The sequence below is a fragment of the Girardinichthys multiradiatus genome, chromosome 4, assembly GCF_021462225.1.
Source record: "Girardinichthys multiradiatus isolate DD_20200921_A chromosome 4, DD_fGirMul_XY1, whole genome shotgun sequence".
NCBI lineage: Eukaryota > Metazoa > Chordata > Actinopteri > Cyprinodontiformes > Goodeidae > Girardinichthys > Girardinichthys multiradiatus.
The window spans coordinates 48,628,816-48,643,455 of NC_061797.1; the positions used below are offsets into that span (position 1 = coordinate 48,628,816).

At 43.8% G+C, this 14,640-nt stretch overlaps 2 protein-coding genes across 4 annotated transcripts in view; one reads left to right on the forward strand and one right to left on the reverse strand.

The window, feature by feature from the left end:
• Positions 1-4,409, forward strand: part of plekhg4 (pleckstrin homology domain containing, family G (with RhoGef domain) member 4) — a 47,935-nt gene extending 43,526 nt beyond the window's left edge. For all 3 annotated transcript variants that reach the window (XM_047363634.1, XM_047363631.1, XM_047363632.1), the window contains 7 exons: positions 4-184; positions 872-988; positions 1,304-1,442; positions 1,511-1,611; positions 1,719-1,900; positions 2,018-2,063; positions 4,193-4,409. In XM_047363634.1, coding sequence (XP_047219590.1) covers positions 4-184; positions 872-988; positions 1,304-1,442; positions 1,511-1,611; positions 1,719-1,900; positions 2,018-2,056 — 759 coding nt within the window. In that variant the 3' untranslated portion in view covers positions 2,057-2,063; positions 4,193-4,409. The remainder of the gene's footprint in view (positions 1-3; positions 185-871; positions 989-1,303; positions 1,443-1,510; positions 1,612-1,718; positions 1,901-2,017; positions 2,064-4,192) is intronic.
• Positions 4,410-5,250: 841 nt separating this feature from the next.
• On the reverse strand, positions 5,251-12,761 carry rab8b (RAB8B, member RAS oncogene family). Its single transcript, XM_047363750.1, has 8 exons — positions 12,496-12,761; positions 9,935-9,995; positions 9,475-9,535; positions 9,327-9,404; positions 9,156-9,245; positions 8,954-9,019; positions 8,831-8,881; positions 5,251-8,669 (listed from the first exon to the last, which is right to left on the reverse strand). Exons 1-8 carry the CDS (start codon positions 12,617-12,619, stop codon positions 8,580-8,582), a joined length of 621 nt encoding a protein of 206 aa, XP_047219706.1. The 5' UTR covers positions 12,620-12,761; the 3' UTR covers positions 5,251-8,579.
• Between the last annotated feature and the right edge of the window lie 1,879 nt (positions 12,762-14,640).

Here is a 14,640-nt window from a genome sequence, read left to right on the forward strand (position 1 = left end):
CAGACTGCAGACCTCGGTCTGACCGAGTCCAGCGGGGACAACGGGCTCAAGTTTGAGATCTGGTTCAGGAGGAGGACCACCAAGAACCAGACCTTCATCCTCCAGGCTGCTACAGTGGACATCAAACACGCCTGGACCATCGACATTGCCCAGATCTTGTGGACCCAGGCCTCCCGGAACAAAGGTAGGGACAGCCAAAGTGACAGAGCTGCTTCATTCATTCAGTTGTTTCAGTTGCTGCTGCATTGTTGTTGTCAGACTGACTGTGTGTGTGTGTGTGTGTGTGTGTGTGTGTGTGTTCTTGTACTTGTTGCTGAGTGAGAACCATTTTTCGTGTTTTTATCGCAAAGTGAGGACATTTTCCTGGTCCTCACTTTTTCAAATTCCGTTCTTGGGACAGGGGTTAGGTTTAGGACTAGGGTATGAATTGAGTTATTGTTAGGGTTAGTGTTAGGGTCAGGGTTAGGTATTAACTAGTTAGTGTTAGGGTTAGTGTTAGGGTCAGGGTTAGGTATTAACTAGTTAGTGTTAGGATTAGTGTTAGGGTCAGGGTTAGGTATTAACTAGTTAGTGTTAGGGTTAGTGTTAGGGTCAGGGTTAGGTATTAACTAGTTAGTGTTAGGGTTAGTGTTAGGGTCAGGGTTAGGTATTAACTAGTTAGTGTTAGGGTTAGTGTTAGGGTCAGGGTTAGGTATTAACTAGTTAGTGTTAGGGTTAGTGTTAGGGTCAGGGTTAGGTATTAACTAGTTAGTGTTAGGGTTAGTGTTAGGCACTAAAAATCAAGGAAAATAAATGGAACTCAATGGAAGTAACCGAAAAGTCCTCATAAAGATAGTAAAACACAGATGTGTGTGTGTGTGTGTGTGTACAGAGATGCGTCTGAAGGAGATGGTGTCGATGGGTGTGGGGAACAAACCGTACCTCGACATCCAGCCGAGCGATGCCGCCATCAGCGACCGGGCGGTCCACTATATCATGAAGGCCAGAGGTACGTCCAGGTTTCCATGGTAACTGCTGAAGCCACAAGCAGGATGCTCCTCCTACTGAAGTTTCACAGCGAATCAGATCAGTACAATAAGTGTTCATGTGTTTGTCTGTCAGAGGGCAAACCTCCAATCACATCCTGATTCTCAGCATGGATCTGGATGTGTTCAGCTGTACTGATTGCTAACCTGTCTCAGTAGAACCGGGCCGAGTTCTGTGGTTTATGGATTATTTATACCTGACATCAGAACATTCTGAATGTATGCATCAGGCCTCAGCAGTCAGTAGATTCACTAGTTTTTGCTGACTTTGTGTTCAGGAGCCAGAACCAGGGCCTCCATCGCTGTGTCTGCGTTTGACCACGCCCACCCCTTTCAGAGAGGAGCTACATCTGAGCCCACAGCATCAGGACCGTCCTCCTCCAGCCTGCTGGGGCCGCTCAACCTGCACATGTTCAGGTAGGTGTCACACCTGGAGGACCTACAGTCCCATCCTGTTAAGTTTCTGACCTCCTCCCCTCCTGCAGCCAGTCACTCCCCTCTGCTCCTCCCACCGACGTCACCTTCAGTTCTTCATGCATCGAGGAAGATGAGCTGGAACATGAGACCAGCAGCCAGCCCTCCATGAGTATGTACACACACGCGCTCTGATAACGTAGCTCCGCCCCCTGCTGTTTAGCTCACCTGTAACTCACCTGTACATGTGAGTAAGCAGACATCTCAATGTCTCTGCAGCCACAGAAAGTTCTGGCTCCTCCTCCCACTGCCTCTCCGGCTCCACAGGCTCTGACAGCGGCTGTGTCTCCTCCCTCCTCCAGGAGGCGCTGCAGGAGGAGCCCAGCCCCCCCTGCCAGCCTTCCTCCTCCTCATCATCATCCACCAACAAACAGCACCAGAACAGTGACTTTATCTCACCTGTAAGTGCATGATACTGGCTCCTGGTCAGCTAACTTCTGATTGGTCACTGATTGATTAGAGCTTGATGATGTCATCAAAGATGCTGTGGTCACATGATCCTCTGTGTTCCTCCTCAGGAAGCGGCTGAGGTCGTCAGTGCTGCGATGGTCGTCTGACACTGCTGTGAGTCTGCAGCATTCACTCATTCATTCATTTATTCATTCACTCATTCATTCACTCATTCATTCACTCACTCATTCATTCACTCCTTCATTCATTCACTCGTTCATTCACTCATTCACCCATTCATTCACTCATTCATTCACTCATTCATTCACTCATTCACCCATTCATTCACTCACTCATTCATTCACCCATTCATTCACTCATTCATTCATTCATTCATTCACTCATTCATTCACTCATTCATTCACTCATTCACCCATTCATTCACTCACTCATTCACTCACCCATTCATTCACTCATTCATTCACTCCTTCATTCATTCACTCATTCATTCACTCATTCACCCATTCATTCACTCACTCATTCATTCACCCATTCATTCACTCATTCATTCACCCATTCATTCACCCATTCATTCACTCATTCATTCACTCATTCATTCACCCATTCATTCATTGATTCACTCACTCATTCACCCATTCATTCACTCATTCATTCACTCACTCATTCATTCACTCATTCATGCACTCATTCATTCACTCATTCATTCACTCATTCATTCACTCATTCATTCACTCATTCATTCACCCATTCATTCATTCATTCATTAACCCATTCACTCTCTCATTCATTCACTCATTCATGCACTCATCCATGCACTCATTCATTCATCCATGCACCCATTCATTCACTCACTCATCCATGCACTCATTCATTCACTCATTCATTCATTCACTCATTCATTCATTCATTCACTCATTCATTCATCCATGCACTCATTCATTCATTCACTCATTCATTCACTCATTCATTCATCCATGCACTCATTCATTCATTCATTCATTCATTCATGCACTCATTCATTCACTCATTCATTCATTCACTCACTCATTCATGCACTCATTCACTCATTCATTCATTCACTCATTCATTCATTCACTCACTCATTCATGCACTCATTCATTCACTCATTCATTCACTCATTCATTCACTCATTCACTTCCAGTAAAGGACAAGTTGGACCCAAACAGTGCAGATAAGCTACTTAATCATGTTCACCTCTTAAAACTCTCATCAGTCTCAAATCTATAAAAAGACGAAATTCTGTTTGACTTTCTAGAAAGAACTAAAAGGAAAATCTGAAAAAAATGTTTGTTCTTGATGATTGGATCGGTTCTGGTCAGCACCAGGAGAATCTCACCAGAATATTTCACAGATTAATTCATATCAATATCTGACACAAGATAGAACTTTTTCTGTACGATTTGGAAGTTCTAAAATCCAACAGAACTTTAAGACAAGTTTGGAGGGGGAGGGGCTCCATTTGAGACGCCTTTCTGGCCACCTGGGGTCCAGTGGTGGTGTGGTGTCACCTCTCCTGGGACCTGAGTTTAGACCTTAGTAGGTGAACATCCCACACTCCTCTGTCTCTGATGGGAATATTTGAACTGGGAAGGTCACCTTCAGATTGGTCGTCAGGCTCTCTCTGGCCTCAGAAAGTCTCGGTGGTTTCCTCACCTGGAGTTCTGAACCAAATATTAATCAGTTCCAAAGATGTCTCCCTCTGGATGAGCTGGAATGTCTCTACGTCCTTCAGGAACTTGATGTAGAGACATATGAAGCTGCTGGAACCTAAACGCTGGACGGTGAATAAAAACAACGTTTAACCAGGTTCATCCAGGCTTGGTAAATCCAACTGGGTTCTTGTCCCACTTCTGGTTCTGTTTTTCTCTTACGGTCGGTCCGTCCATCATTGTCTCGGTCCTCCTAGCACCGACTCGGCCCGTAGAAGCTGCCCTCTAAATGTCATTAGGAGTGGGGAATTTAGTGCAGGTGGCACAATATGAAAACCAAGGCTAAAACTGAATTATTATTATTATAATTATTATAGTTCATGTTTGTGACTCAGCTGTTTATCATAATCAGCACAGTTACTAATTAAAACCTGCAGGATGAACATCTGAGCGATAAAAGCTGCTTTCATCTCAGTGGAACATCATGAAGGCCTGCAGTCCATGTTGTCACAGTCTGACAAACAGGAAGTGACAGACAGGCTGCCGTTACCATGGTTACTGATACGCTGATGGTTAATCATGCGACTGACAGCGGCATCTGTGTGTCTGCAGGTTGTGGTGGTTCCAGGAGGAACGTCGGAGTCCCAGCAGAACATTGGATTCTTCTTACTGTAAATATTCCTGTTAGATCCAGTAAGCCGGTACTGATCCAGGCTCAGTCTGCAGGTGGCTTGACGCTCCGACTGTACATGTGTGTAAATATTCCCGCAGCGGGAAGTCTGCTGGAACTTTTCTAACCTGAGTAATAAACACGTTTGATGAAAGCTGATCTGTCCACAGTTTGTTCTGACCCAATCCGTTCTACAGGTAGAGGTGTAGTGTGCCAGAACCAAGTAGTTACTAGTGATGGTTCTGTATCACTGTTATCTGAACCAGTACTCGGGTTAGTTGTAAAGCGCTGCACCACAGAGTTGCCGACAGATGAACCATGAGACCCAGTTTCACTGTCAGAGTTTCCTGATGCCCAAAACTTTACACCATCTCTTTTCAGTGAGACAAAAACTGGTCCTGAAACAACCGGGTTGGGTTTCAGCCCCAGCAGCTAAAGCTCTGATATCTGGCAGTTCTGTTTCAGTCTTAGTTTGAAGGGTTTTACTGCAGCGGGTTGACAGGAAGCAGGGGGAGACGACGTTATCATCACTCTCTGAGGAAGATCCCATCTGGGCTCCACCAGGTGTTCAACTCAGCAGAACCAGTATCAGATTATGGGTCTGTGGCTGTAGCGCTGCAATTCTGCTGCTGGTTCTGAAGGACAAAATAGGATGTCCAACTCTTGACTGCTGCTGTGGGTTGCAATAAAACTAAAAAAACAGAACATTTCATCTGGACCAGTATTTATGTTCCGTTTGATCCGATCAATGAATCAGCCAGAATCTGGATGAGCTGCAGCCTCGAAGGAACGCTAGAAATCTGAGTGGAGGTTCATGTTTGAGATGTAATAAAACCTTAAACAAAAAAAGTTTAATTCACTTCAGTTTTATTTTAATAACCTTTAATTTCTTAAAGTCCTCCTTAACTTCCCAGTTCGGATCTGGTCCTGGTGGAAAAAAACCACACATCCTCACATCCCATCCTTTCGTCTTCTGACATCAAATAAGCACAAAACTAACTCACAAATATAAAACACGTTTATTATAAAAATCCTTCATGTAACAATACAGTTAGAGGCTTTTATTCTGAAAGTTACATAAAAAAATAAACTCAAGACGAATTCTGTAAAAACAAACTCCAGATCAGTTGATCAATACGTCTGATTAACAAACCGGTTCCCTTGTGTTGGACTCTGCTGACCTCAGACCAGCTGACGGGTCAGAAACATTTTTAGACATGGTTGTGAGAAAGTATTTACCCCCTCGTGGGTTTCTCCTATTTTTGCTTTGTCACTTAAATGTTTCAGATCAACACATTTTAATGTTGGATAAAGAAGACCTGAGGAAAAACAAGCAGTTTTCAGATGATAGTTTCATTCGTTAAGGAAACAAAATCTATTCAAGCCAACCTGACCCTGTGAAAAAGTAATTACACCCTTTGATTAGCATAAATGAACTGATGATGACATTTTAAGTTCAGGTTCTCCAGCCACACCAGACTGTTTGACCTGTAGAATAAACAGAACCTGTCTGGCAGCATGAAGTAGGCTAAAAGATGCCCCGATCTAATATAGATATAGATTTTCAAGAACAGATGGGGCTGCTTTGCTGCTTCCGGACCTGGACAGCTTTAGTTGATGGAATCATGAATTCTGCTCTCTAGCAGAAAGTCCTGAACCATGTGCAGAGGCTATAGTCCTCGGTGTGGCTGTCCCGGGTTCGAGTCCCAGACCCGGTGACCTTTGCTGAATGTCTTTCCCTTTCTTTGCCCCTCTTTCCTGTCTACCTACTATCGAAAAATGAAAAAGGCCTCTAGTGCCGCAAAAAAAAAAGTCCTGAAGCTCAAGCTCACTTGGGTTCTGTAGCAGGACAATGATCCATACCACCAGCAAGTTCACCACTGAACCGTTAAAACAATAAAAAGGTTTTGGAGTGGCCTAGTCAAAGTCTGGACTTAAATGTAATTGGAATAATGAGGCTGCGAAACCCTATACTATAACTTAAATAAATCAATTCTTCAAAGCAGAGCGGGTCAGTTTTCCTGAGGAAGGAACAACCACTTTTTGGGGGTGGGGGGTTACTTTTTCACATAGGTTGGTTTGGTTTGATTTAAAAACAGCTTTTTGTTTTTACTTTATCTTTGTTCTGATAAAATGTGTTTGATGTGAAAACTTTAACAAGCAACATATAAGAGGTTGAATACTTTTTCACGGCTCTAAGCCCAAACAACAGTGTTGAACTTCAGTTAGTATGGAACCAAACATAAAACCTTTGTTTCCACAGGAAGCTGAAACATTTCCTGTTTTTGGTTTTAGTGACATGGGCCTAAAAACTGCAGCTTTTCCTGTTTCTGAACAACTGCTCTATCAACGTTTTTATATAAAAAGCACGAAAAGCAAACCAAAAATATCAGACTTGAACTTGTTCAGTTTGGAGACTTCAGCCAGAAACATGGACGTTTCAATGAAATCATTATTGATCAGAAATGTGTTTGCTAATCGAGGGGTTTGTTGGTGGTCTATTTCATGTAGAAAGCATCAAGCTTTGAGAAGCCAACAGGAGTTCAGGGCTGCCATATTTAAATCCAACATGGCCGCCACGAGACAAGGCTTGAGTCGGTCTTCACATGTAAAGCTCCATGCTTTCTGCAGGATGTAAACGCTCCCCTGGGCAACCCTCCTGCAGACAGAGACCTATGACAACTGCAGCGGTCTGAGCGCGCTCAGTTTGCACAATCAAAGCAGAAACATCGGCAACATGTTCAGGCTGCAGTCCAACCTGCTGTTGACCAGCTGATCCCCAAACATTTACAGTCGTGAAAAAGTTAGGACACCCAATGACCGACTGTGGTTTTCAATATATTCAATCTTATGGATATTATCAATTTTCAAGAAGATTGGAGCAGATTATGGGTCTGGTGAGGGATTTAAAGAGGTTCCTCTGCATAGAACATAGCCTACGAGTGGAGGACATGAGAAACAACTGCTAACATGTCCAGGTCTGACTGTCCAAGGACGTTCACCCTGAAAGCAGATCATAAGATGCTAAAAGATGTCTCCAAAAACCCTAAAGTGTCATTATGGGACCTTCAGCAGGTTCTTGTTACTGTTGACATGAAAGTTAACGTCTGTCCACTTAGAAAGAGGCTAAACAACTTTAACTTTAATAGGAAGTCAGACAGGAGGAACCCTTTGGTCTCTAAGAAGAACATAAAGGTCAAACTGAAGCGTGCCAGGGAGAACGTAGATGAAGATCAGAACCTCTGGAACAATGACAGAAGAGTCTAAAACTGAGTTATTTGGACACCAGAGCAGAGGACATGTTGGACATGTATCAAATATGGCTTTACAGGAACAGATCCTCACACCAGCTGTGAAGCATGGAGGTGGAAGTGTCATGGTTTGGGAAGGTTTGGCTGCAGCAGGACCTGTCCGCCTCAGCATCATAGAATCCATCATTCTCACCAGCTGTGAAGCATGTATCCATCACTGCGCATCAGACGTAGAACTGGACCCTGAAAAAATACCAGTAACTCCAACAAGAACTCAATGAGAATGTCTGGGCCTAGTCAAAGCCCAGATCTTGATGTGTTTGCGATGCTGCGGGGTGACATAAAACGGGCTGAACATGCAAGAAACTTCTCAAACATCTCACAGCTGGAAGTGATAAATAAGACCAACTTTCCTCAGACTGATGACAGAAATGGTGGATGGAGAGAAGAGAAGAAGAAGCTTTTCTGGAGTTATTTCAGCCAAAGGAGGTAATATAGATATATATTACAGATATTAGGGGGTAGGGTGTCCTAACTTTTTCCTCAGTTAGAAAACATGAGTAAACACCAAAACTAGAGTATTATTTAGTTTTGGTGTTTACTTTGAATAGAAATCACTTTCATTTCCAGCAATGAATCTAAAATTTCAGATTAAACAGACACATCTGGTCCTTGTCAGGATGCAACGATTTTTAGGAAAAACAAACTGAGCGCGCTCAGAGGTCATCCACAGCAGCTAAAACACAGATCAGGAAAAACACGGCGTCTCCCTTTAAGTCTGTCTGCCTGCACATGAAGAAGACGAGTTGATCTCCTGAACAGCCCCTGTTGGATCATTTGAAGCTCCACCCCCTCCCCTTCCAGGCTCTAAGATGCCCCGCCTCCATCCTGCAGAGGCCACTCCCCCTTTCCTCTCAGAGAAATAAAAACTTGGGCCTTTTCAACTATTTCCGCTCACAAAGCAGACATCATTATCACCTGGGGAGTCTGATTGAGCTAATCAGAACAAGAGGAGGAGGAGCCACAGCAAGCTTCTGCATGCGTCCACAGGTGATTGGTCGGCCCCAGGAGGTTCCACCTATAGCAGCGTGCACCTGAACAGGCTCTTCTTAGAGCGATGCTCTGAGATCTTAACTTGCCCACCTCCACCTGCAGGGCCGCTGTCGTTCTGCAGAAAAAAAAAGACGGAACATCATCAACAAGACCGGAGAACTGGTGACTGGAAAGACCTGGAATCACAGCTGATGGCTCCTCCAAATGTTTTATTAGAAAATAAGATCTGGACTTTCATCCTTCAAAACAGGACACCGAGTCCGGGGTCAAACTCACCATCTTCCTGCTGAGTCTGCTCATGATGTCTCTGGCAAGTGTGAGGAAGCCCTGAGGAGGGAATCAGAAAGTTGTCCTGATGCTCTACAACTGTCCAAGCTTGTGTTTGGGATCAGGACTTACCTCCTCCACGTTGATGCTGGACTTGGCGCTGGTTTCCAGGAACTTGATCCCATAGTCGATGGCGAGCTGAAGAAGAACAGAACATGTTAATAAGACGCACAAAGGTGTTCTAACAAACGTTTTAGAGATATCAGCTCCGTTATGGTGGAGCATCATCTGATAAATACAGTTCCTGGTCATGTGATCAAGCAGCACCTCCCACCTTCTCCCCTCTCTCCTTGGACACTTGTCTCTTGTCGTTCATGTCACACTTGTTCCCCAGCATCATCTTCTCCACATCTGCTGACGCGTGCTGGAACACAAACATATCCACTGATTGATAAGATTGTTGATGACATCACCTGAACTGGATCACATGATGGGCGGGGCCTACCTCCTCAATGTTCCGAATCCAGTTCCTGAGGTTGTCGAAGGACTTCTCGTTGGTGATGTCATAAACCAGCATGATGCCCTGCCACACAACAAACAGGAAGTGACACTTCTGTATACACCATTGGCAAAGGTGAGGGGGCGTGGCCTACCATGGCACCTCTGTAATAGGCTGTTGTGATGGTCCTGAAGCGCTCCTGACCCGCTGTGTCCCTGCAGACAGAAACCGACCCGCAATGACACATCAATTTAACCTGATCGACCTGCAGTGATTATGTGATTAATCATCACTGACTCGGACTGATTTCAGGGTCTACCTCTAAATTTATCACATTGTTAAATCAATTAAATGATTCATAATCTGTTAATGGATCTAGAATTAATTTATCAATTCTGGGTCAGTTAAATGGTCTAGAATTAACTGACAAATTACAGTGGAATAAGCATTTTATTTAGGATCAAATAACAGACCCAGGATATAAATAAATAAATTAAATGAGACTCAATTCACTGATTAGGATTAACCAATTCAATGACTGATCAATTAACCAATTAATCAAAGATCATTCTGAAATAGAAACATTATGAGATTCTGATTCAGGACAAACTCACCAGATCTGGAGTTTGATCTTCTTCCCGTCCAGCTCCACGGTCCTGATTTTAAAATCGATTCCTGAAATACAGACACAATCAGCTGTTTCAGTTCAGCCTCTGGGCCTGCAGGGGGCAGCGTGGACTGAGTCAGGCACCAACATGCTGAATGAGCTTCTGTATGAACAGCAGGAACATTTTCAGGGAATGTGTCTGTTTTATAAGCGAGCATCAGGAGTGAACAGCTGCTACAAACTGAGACACGATCCAGATAAACTCCAGCTTCTTCCTGCGGAACCAGTTCCAGACAGTTCAGTTCTGTGGACCAGGTCTAGATATGAATCGGTGTTAGTTCTGTTCTAAATAAGCTCCATCTGGCTGGCAGATGTTGTGGTTAAAGCAAGCGTCCCTGAGTGTTAAACCCGAATGTGACTAAACATCACTTCCGTCCTCTGACGAAGAGTTTCCTGTTTCCTGTTCCTGTCGGCACTGAGGGTCACATGACTGAAACTGAAAAACATCATCAGAACTCACTCTGTTCATCATTTGGGACGCTAAGACCAAACTGAGACTGAGAGTTTTCTATTAAAGACTGAACAGACCCCAGAGAGCCGAGCAGAACCGATCAGTTCCCATCAGACAAACAGACCCAGTGAGGCCCCATCCGGTGGTTTCAGTTGTTTCTCTGATCTAATAACGGATCTGACAGTCCAACTGCAGGTCCAGTTATGAGCTGGTTCCGGATCATTTCAGACTGACGTCATGTGATGTCACAGTTTCAGCTTCCTGTCACATGACAGACCGTCACAGATGAACCAGCAGAAACTGACCCAGTCAGCTCATCAATTACTGATCTGGATCCCTGATCCAGTTTGATCTCAGACAGAGAAGCTTGCTGCGTTTATTCTCCTCCACTTAGACCCAGCCTCTCTGAGCAGGAAGTGAAACTCTGAGCTGTTTCCTGTCTCCATCTGAACGTTTGTCAGCGGGGCTGAATGAGTTTCTGATCTGTTGTTGATCTGCAGGAAGGTTAAAGTTCTTCTGTTCTGACCCGTTTGAAGGGTATAGTTCTCATCAATCTCTTTCCAGAATATTTTCCCTCTGAGATGATGCCGCATTTCCCACAGAACAGTCGGTCTTTGTTTCCAACTCAGAACCACCAAATTCCCAGATCCTCCATCTGACCCGCAGCTCAACTCTATCAGAACTGGGTTAATTCTGGTTCCTGATCCTCATCCAATGTTTGGGTTTGCTTCAGAACCATTTTCTCATAGCTGATGCACTTTGATTGGCTGAAACTTGTTCTAATGAGTCTTTAACATTACTGTGCAGGAACTTTGACCCGCTCTGCTTTGCTGAATTGTTTTAATTTCGACACATAGGAGCGTTTTATGGTGATGACAGAATCTCAATGAGATTTAAAGCTAGACTTTGACTGGGCCAATCCAAAACCTTTATTTTGTTTTTTAAATTCATCCAGAGGTGGACTTGCTGGATGGCTTTGGATCCCTGGCCAGAACCCAAGTGTTCTTGAGCTTATGGCCACAGACGGATGGTTGGACATTCATCAGCAGGATCTTCTGCTAGTGAGCAGAATTCAAGGTTCTGTCAATCACTGCAAGTCTTTTAGATCCAGAAGCAGCCCCAGTCCATCACACTACCACCACCAGTCTTGGGAATCATCTACATGATGATTTTTGGTAAATGTGGGACGGATCTTTGTGTTCTTTTGGGTCAGCAGTGGTTCTGGCCATTTTTGCCCAGTCTCTCTTTCCTATTGTTAAATCGTGACCTCTGACCTTAACGGAGGCAGTGAGGCCTATAGAGCTTTAGATATTAGATTGTTCTGGGTTCTTCTGGGACCTCCTGGATGACTCGATGATGAGCTCTTGGAGTGATTCTGGTAGGCTGGCCACTCCTGGGAAGGTGTTGCTTTGGAGGACCTTTTAGCCTACTTCAAGTTGTCAGATGGGTTCTGTTTAAGTGATTTCTATTGGTCTAGCAGTGATCCGGAACCAGGTTGGGTTGGGTCCTACATTAAATCTTTATTTAGAAACCACGGCTGCATTTCCTCAAGTTCTCTTTGTCTCATATTTTAATTTATTTGAGGACCTGAAACATTTAAAAGAAAGTAAAAACAGCAGAAACTCTCAAGTGCTTTAAAAAACTTTTTAACTTCTGTTGAATTTGCTGGAACAAACTGGGCAGACTGAGATGGACCGCTGACCTGTGTAGGATCCACCTGTCCTTCCCTCACTGGCACCAGAACGCCCCCCACACCGGGATTAAAGGTAAATATTAAACCAGTGGATCAGTGATGAGCCTGCAGGTGATGCTTTCTCTCGTCCAGAGGTGCTGCATCAATGAACTGAACTAGTTCAGAACTTTCCAGAACCTGCTTCTGTTCATGCATCAACAATCTGATCCATACAAACTGTTTAGAGTAATGAAAAGTGATGCAGCTGATCAGAGGAGCATCATCATCGGGACAGGTGGGACACATGTAAACTGGATTTTCTGACCCGGGTGTAGCCGCAGGTAGATGTGTAACATCTGGACCGAACCTTCAGCTTGTCACTCACCGATGGTGGAGATGAAGGTGGTGTTGAAGGCGTCCTCACTGAAGCGGAACAGCAGGCAAGTCTTCCCCACCCCGCTGTCTCCGATCAGCAGCAGCTTGAACAGGTAGTCGTAGGTCTTCGCCATGTTCGGGTCCGGGTGGGTCTGGCTCTGGTCCAGGAACCTCTGCTGGGTTTCCTCTACAGGAGCCGCCCTGGTGCTGCTCAGATGGACCGACAGAGAAGTCGGAAACGGTTCAGCGTCGAGTGTCTAACAACAGACCGGATCCACATCCGGTTCCCTCCTTTCACAATAAAACAGTTATTTCGAGCTCCAGCATTGGGCTCCCTTCCCTCACTTGTTTGTTTCTGTAGGAACTCTTCAGTTTGGGCTCAGATGAAATATCTAACACTTTTATCTAAGGCTCAGTGTCTGCTGCTATATGCAGGTTCTGATCCGTGTGTTGGCCATGCTTCATGCTTCTCCCTGGTGTCAGCTATAACAGCAAGAGCTCCAGAGGTTCCTGCTGTGTCCTCCTGCTGTGATACCGGCTGGTACATCAGCAGGTCCTTTGGGGAGTGAACCGCTGGAGGATTAACTGCACATAAAAAGTTTGATTTTCATCTAGGAATTGTTAAACTTATGTTAACATGGACGTTACAGGGTCTCCTACCTCAGGGGACTAGGTTGACCGGGTTAATGGGGTGGATTTGATGGAATAACTGATGTTTTCACTGTTTACTTACAGACTCCATCTGGAAACTCTAGAGAGTGAATATAAATTATACTTCCATCTTTCCCACCAGTTCAGTGTACACTGGGAATACTGGTGATTTCTGTTCTAATAGATAATATTGAACTAAAACTTGAATTTGGTCCATACGTTGTGCTTTTGTTGTGATCTAAAACAAGCGAGACTCCCCCGTCTTTGAATAAAGTTAGAAAGATTCGTATCTCAAACTACACAGCAGATACCTGCTCATTATGGCATCTTTTATTTTGAAAGAGGACTTCTGCTGTTTCCGGGTTATGTACGTCAGCCTACCACAGGAAACGGGGGATGGGGCAGATGGGGTCACATGGTTTTCGGGCGGCGTCAGTGGTTTCCATGGAGGGGACGAGAAGTTGAAACCTTCTCTGAGCTCCATGTGAAGCTTCTCATGACATGAAACTGCAGATTAATGTAGTTTATTATAATTGATGTAAACTGGAGCGTTTCTCTAAAAATACACAGAGACAGAAGCCTATTACAAACCAGGAGAAAAATCCAAATTATTCTCATTTATTTCTGCTATTTATCTGGATATTATTGAACTGAAGGGTTATATACACGTATTTATGAAAACTTTAATGCTTTAAGCTTTTAACGACTGATTCATTTTTACATTTGTTACATTTAGGTTCTTTGTCTTTTTTGTGGTCTGTTGTAGTTGTTAATAAAGGTTGCCAATAGTGAGGTAAGTAAAAAGAGTTTTATTTCATTTTTATTTGTTTATTTAGGTTGTGGCTCAGTGTTTATTTATCTGATCCAAATTAATTATTAGGTAAGGTAAGGTAAGTTTATTTATATAGCGCTTTTCAGCAACGAGACACTCAAATTAAATATTTAGTTTTTGATATTTGAATGTGTGATTAATATTTCCTTCTAAAATAAACAAAGCATTTATTATTTTTTTTTTCAGTGATTTTATTTTATTTGAACAGTTGGTAGCCCTGTTGCCGTGCAGCAAGAAGGTCCTGGGTTCGACTCCCGCCTGGGGGTCTTTCTGCATGGGGTTTGCATGTTCTCCCCGTGCATGCGTAGGTTCTCTCCGGGTACTTCGGCTTCCTCCCGCAGTAGAAAACATGACTGTTAGGTTAACTGGTCTCTGTAAATTGCCCGTAGGTGTGAATGAGTGTGTGCTTGGTTGTTTGTCCTGTGTTGCCCTGCGATGGTCTGGCGACCTGCCCAGGGTGAACCCCGCCTCCCGCCCATAGACTGCTGGAGATCCACCGTGGAAGAAGCGGAAGAAAATGACTGATTTTATTCTTATTTTGGTTTGATATTGTTCAAATCGTTGGTTAGGTATTTTGTAATTGTATTAATTAATTAATTTATTTATTCTCGTACTTTGTAAAAAGGTATTTATTATTTTAGTTTGATATTTTTTCTTATTTTATTTTTGTTT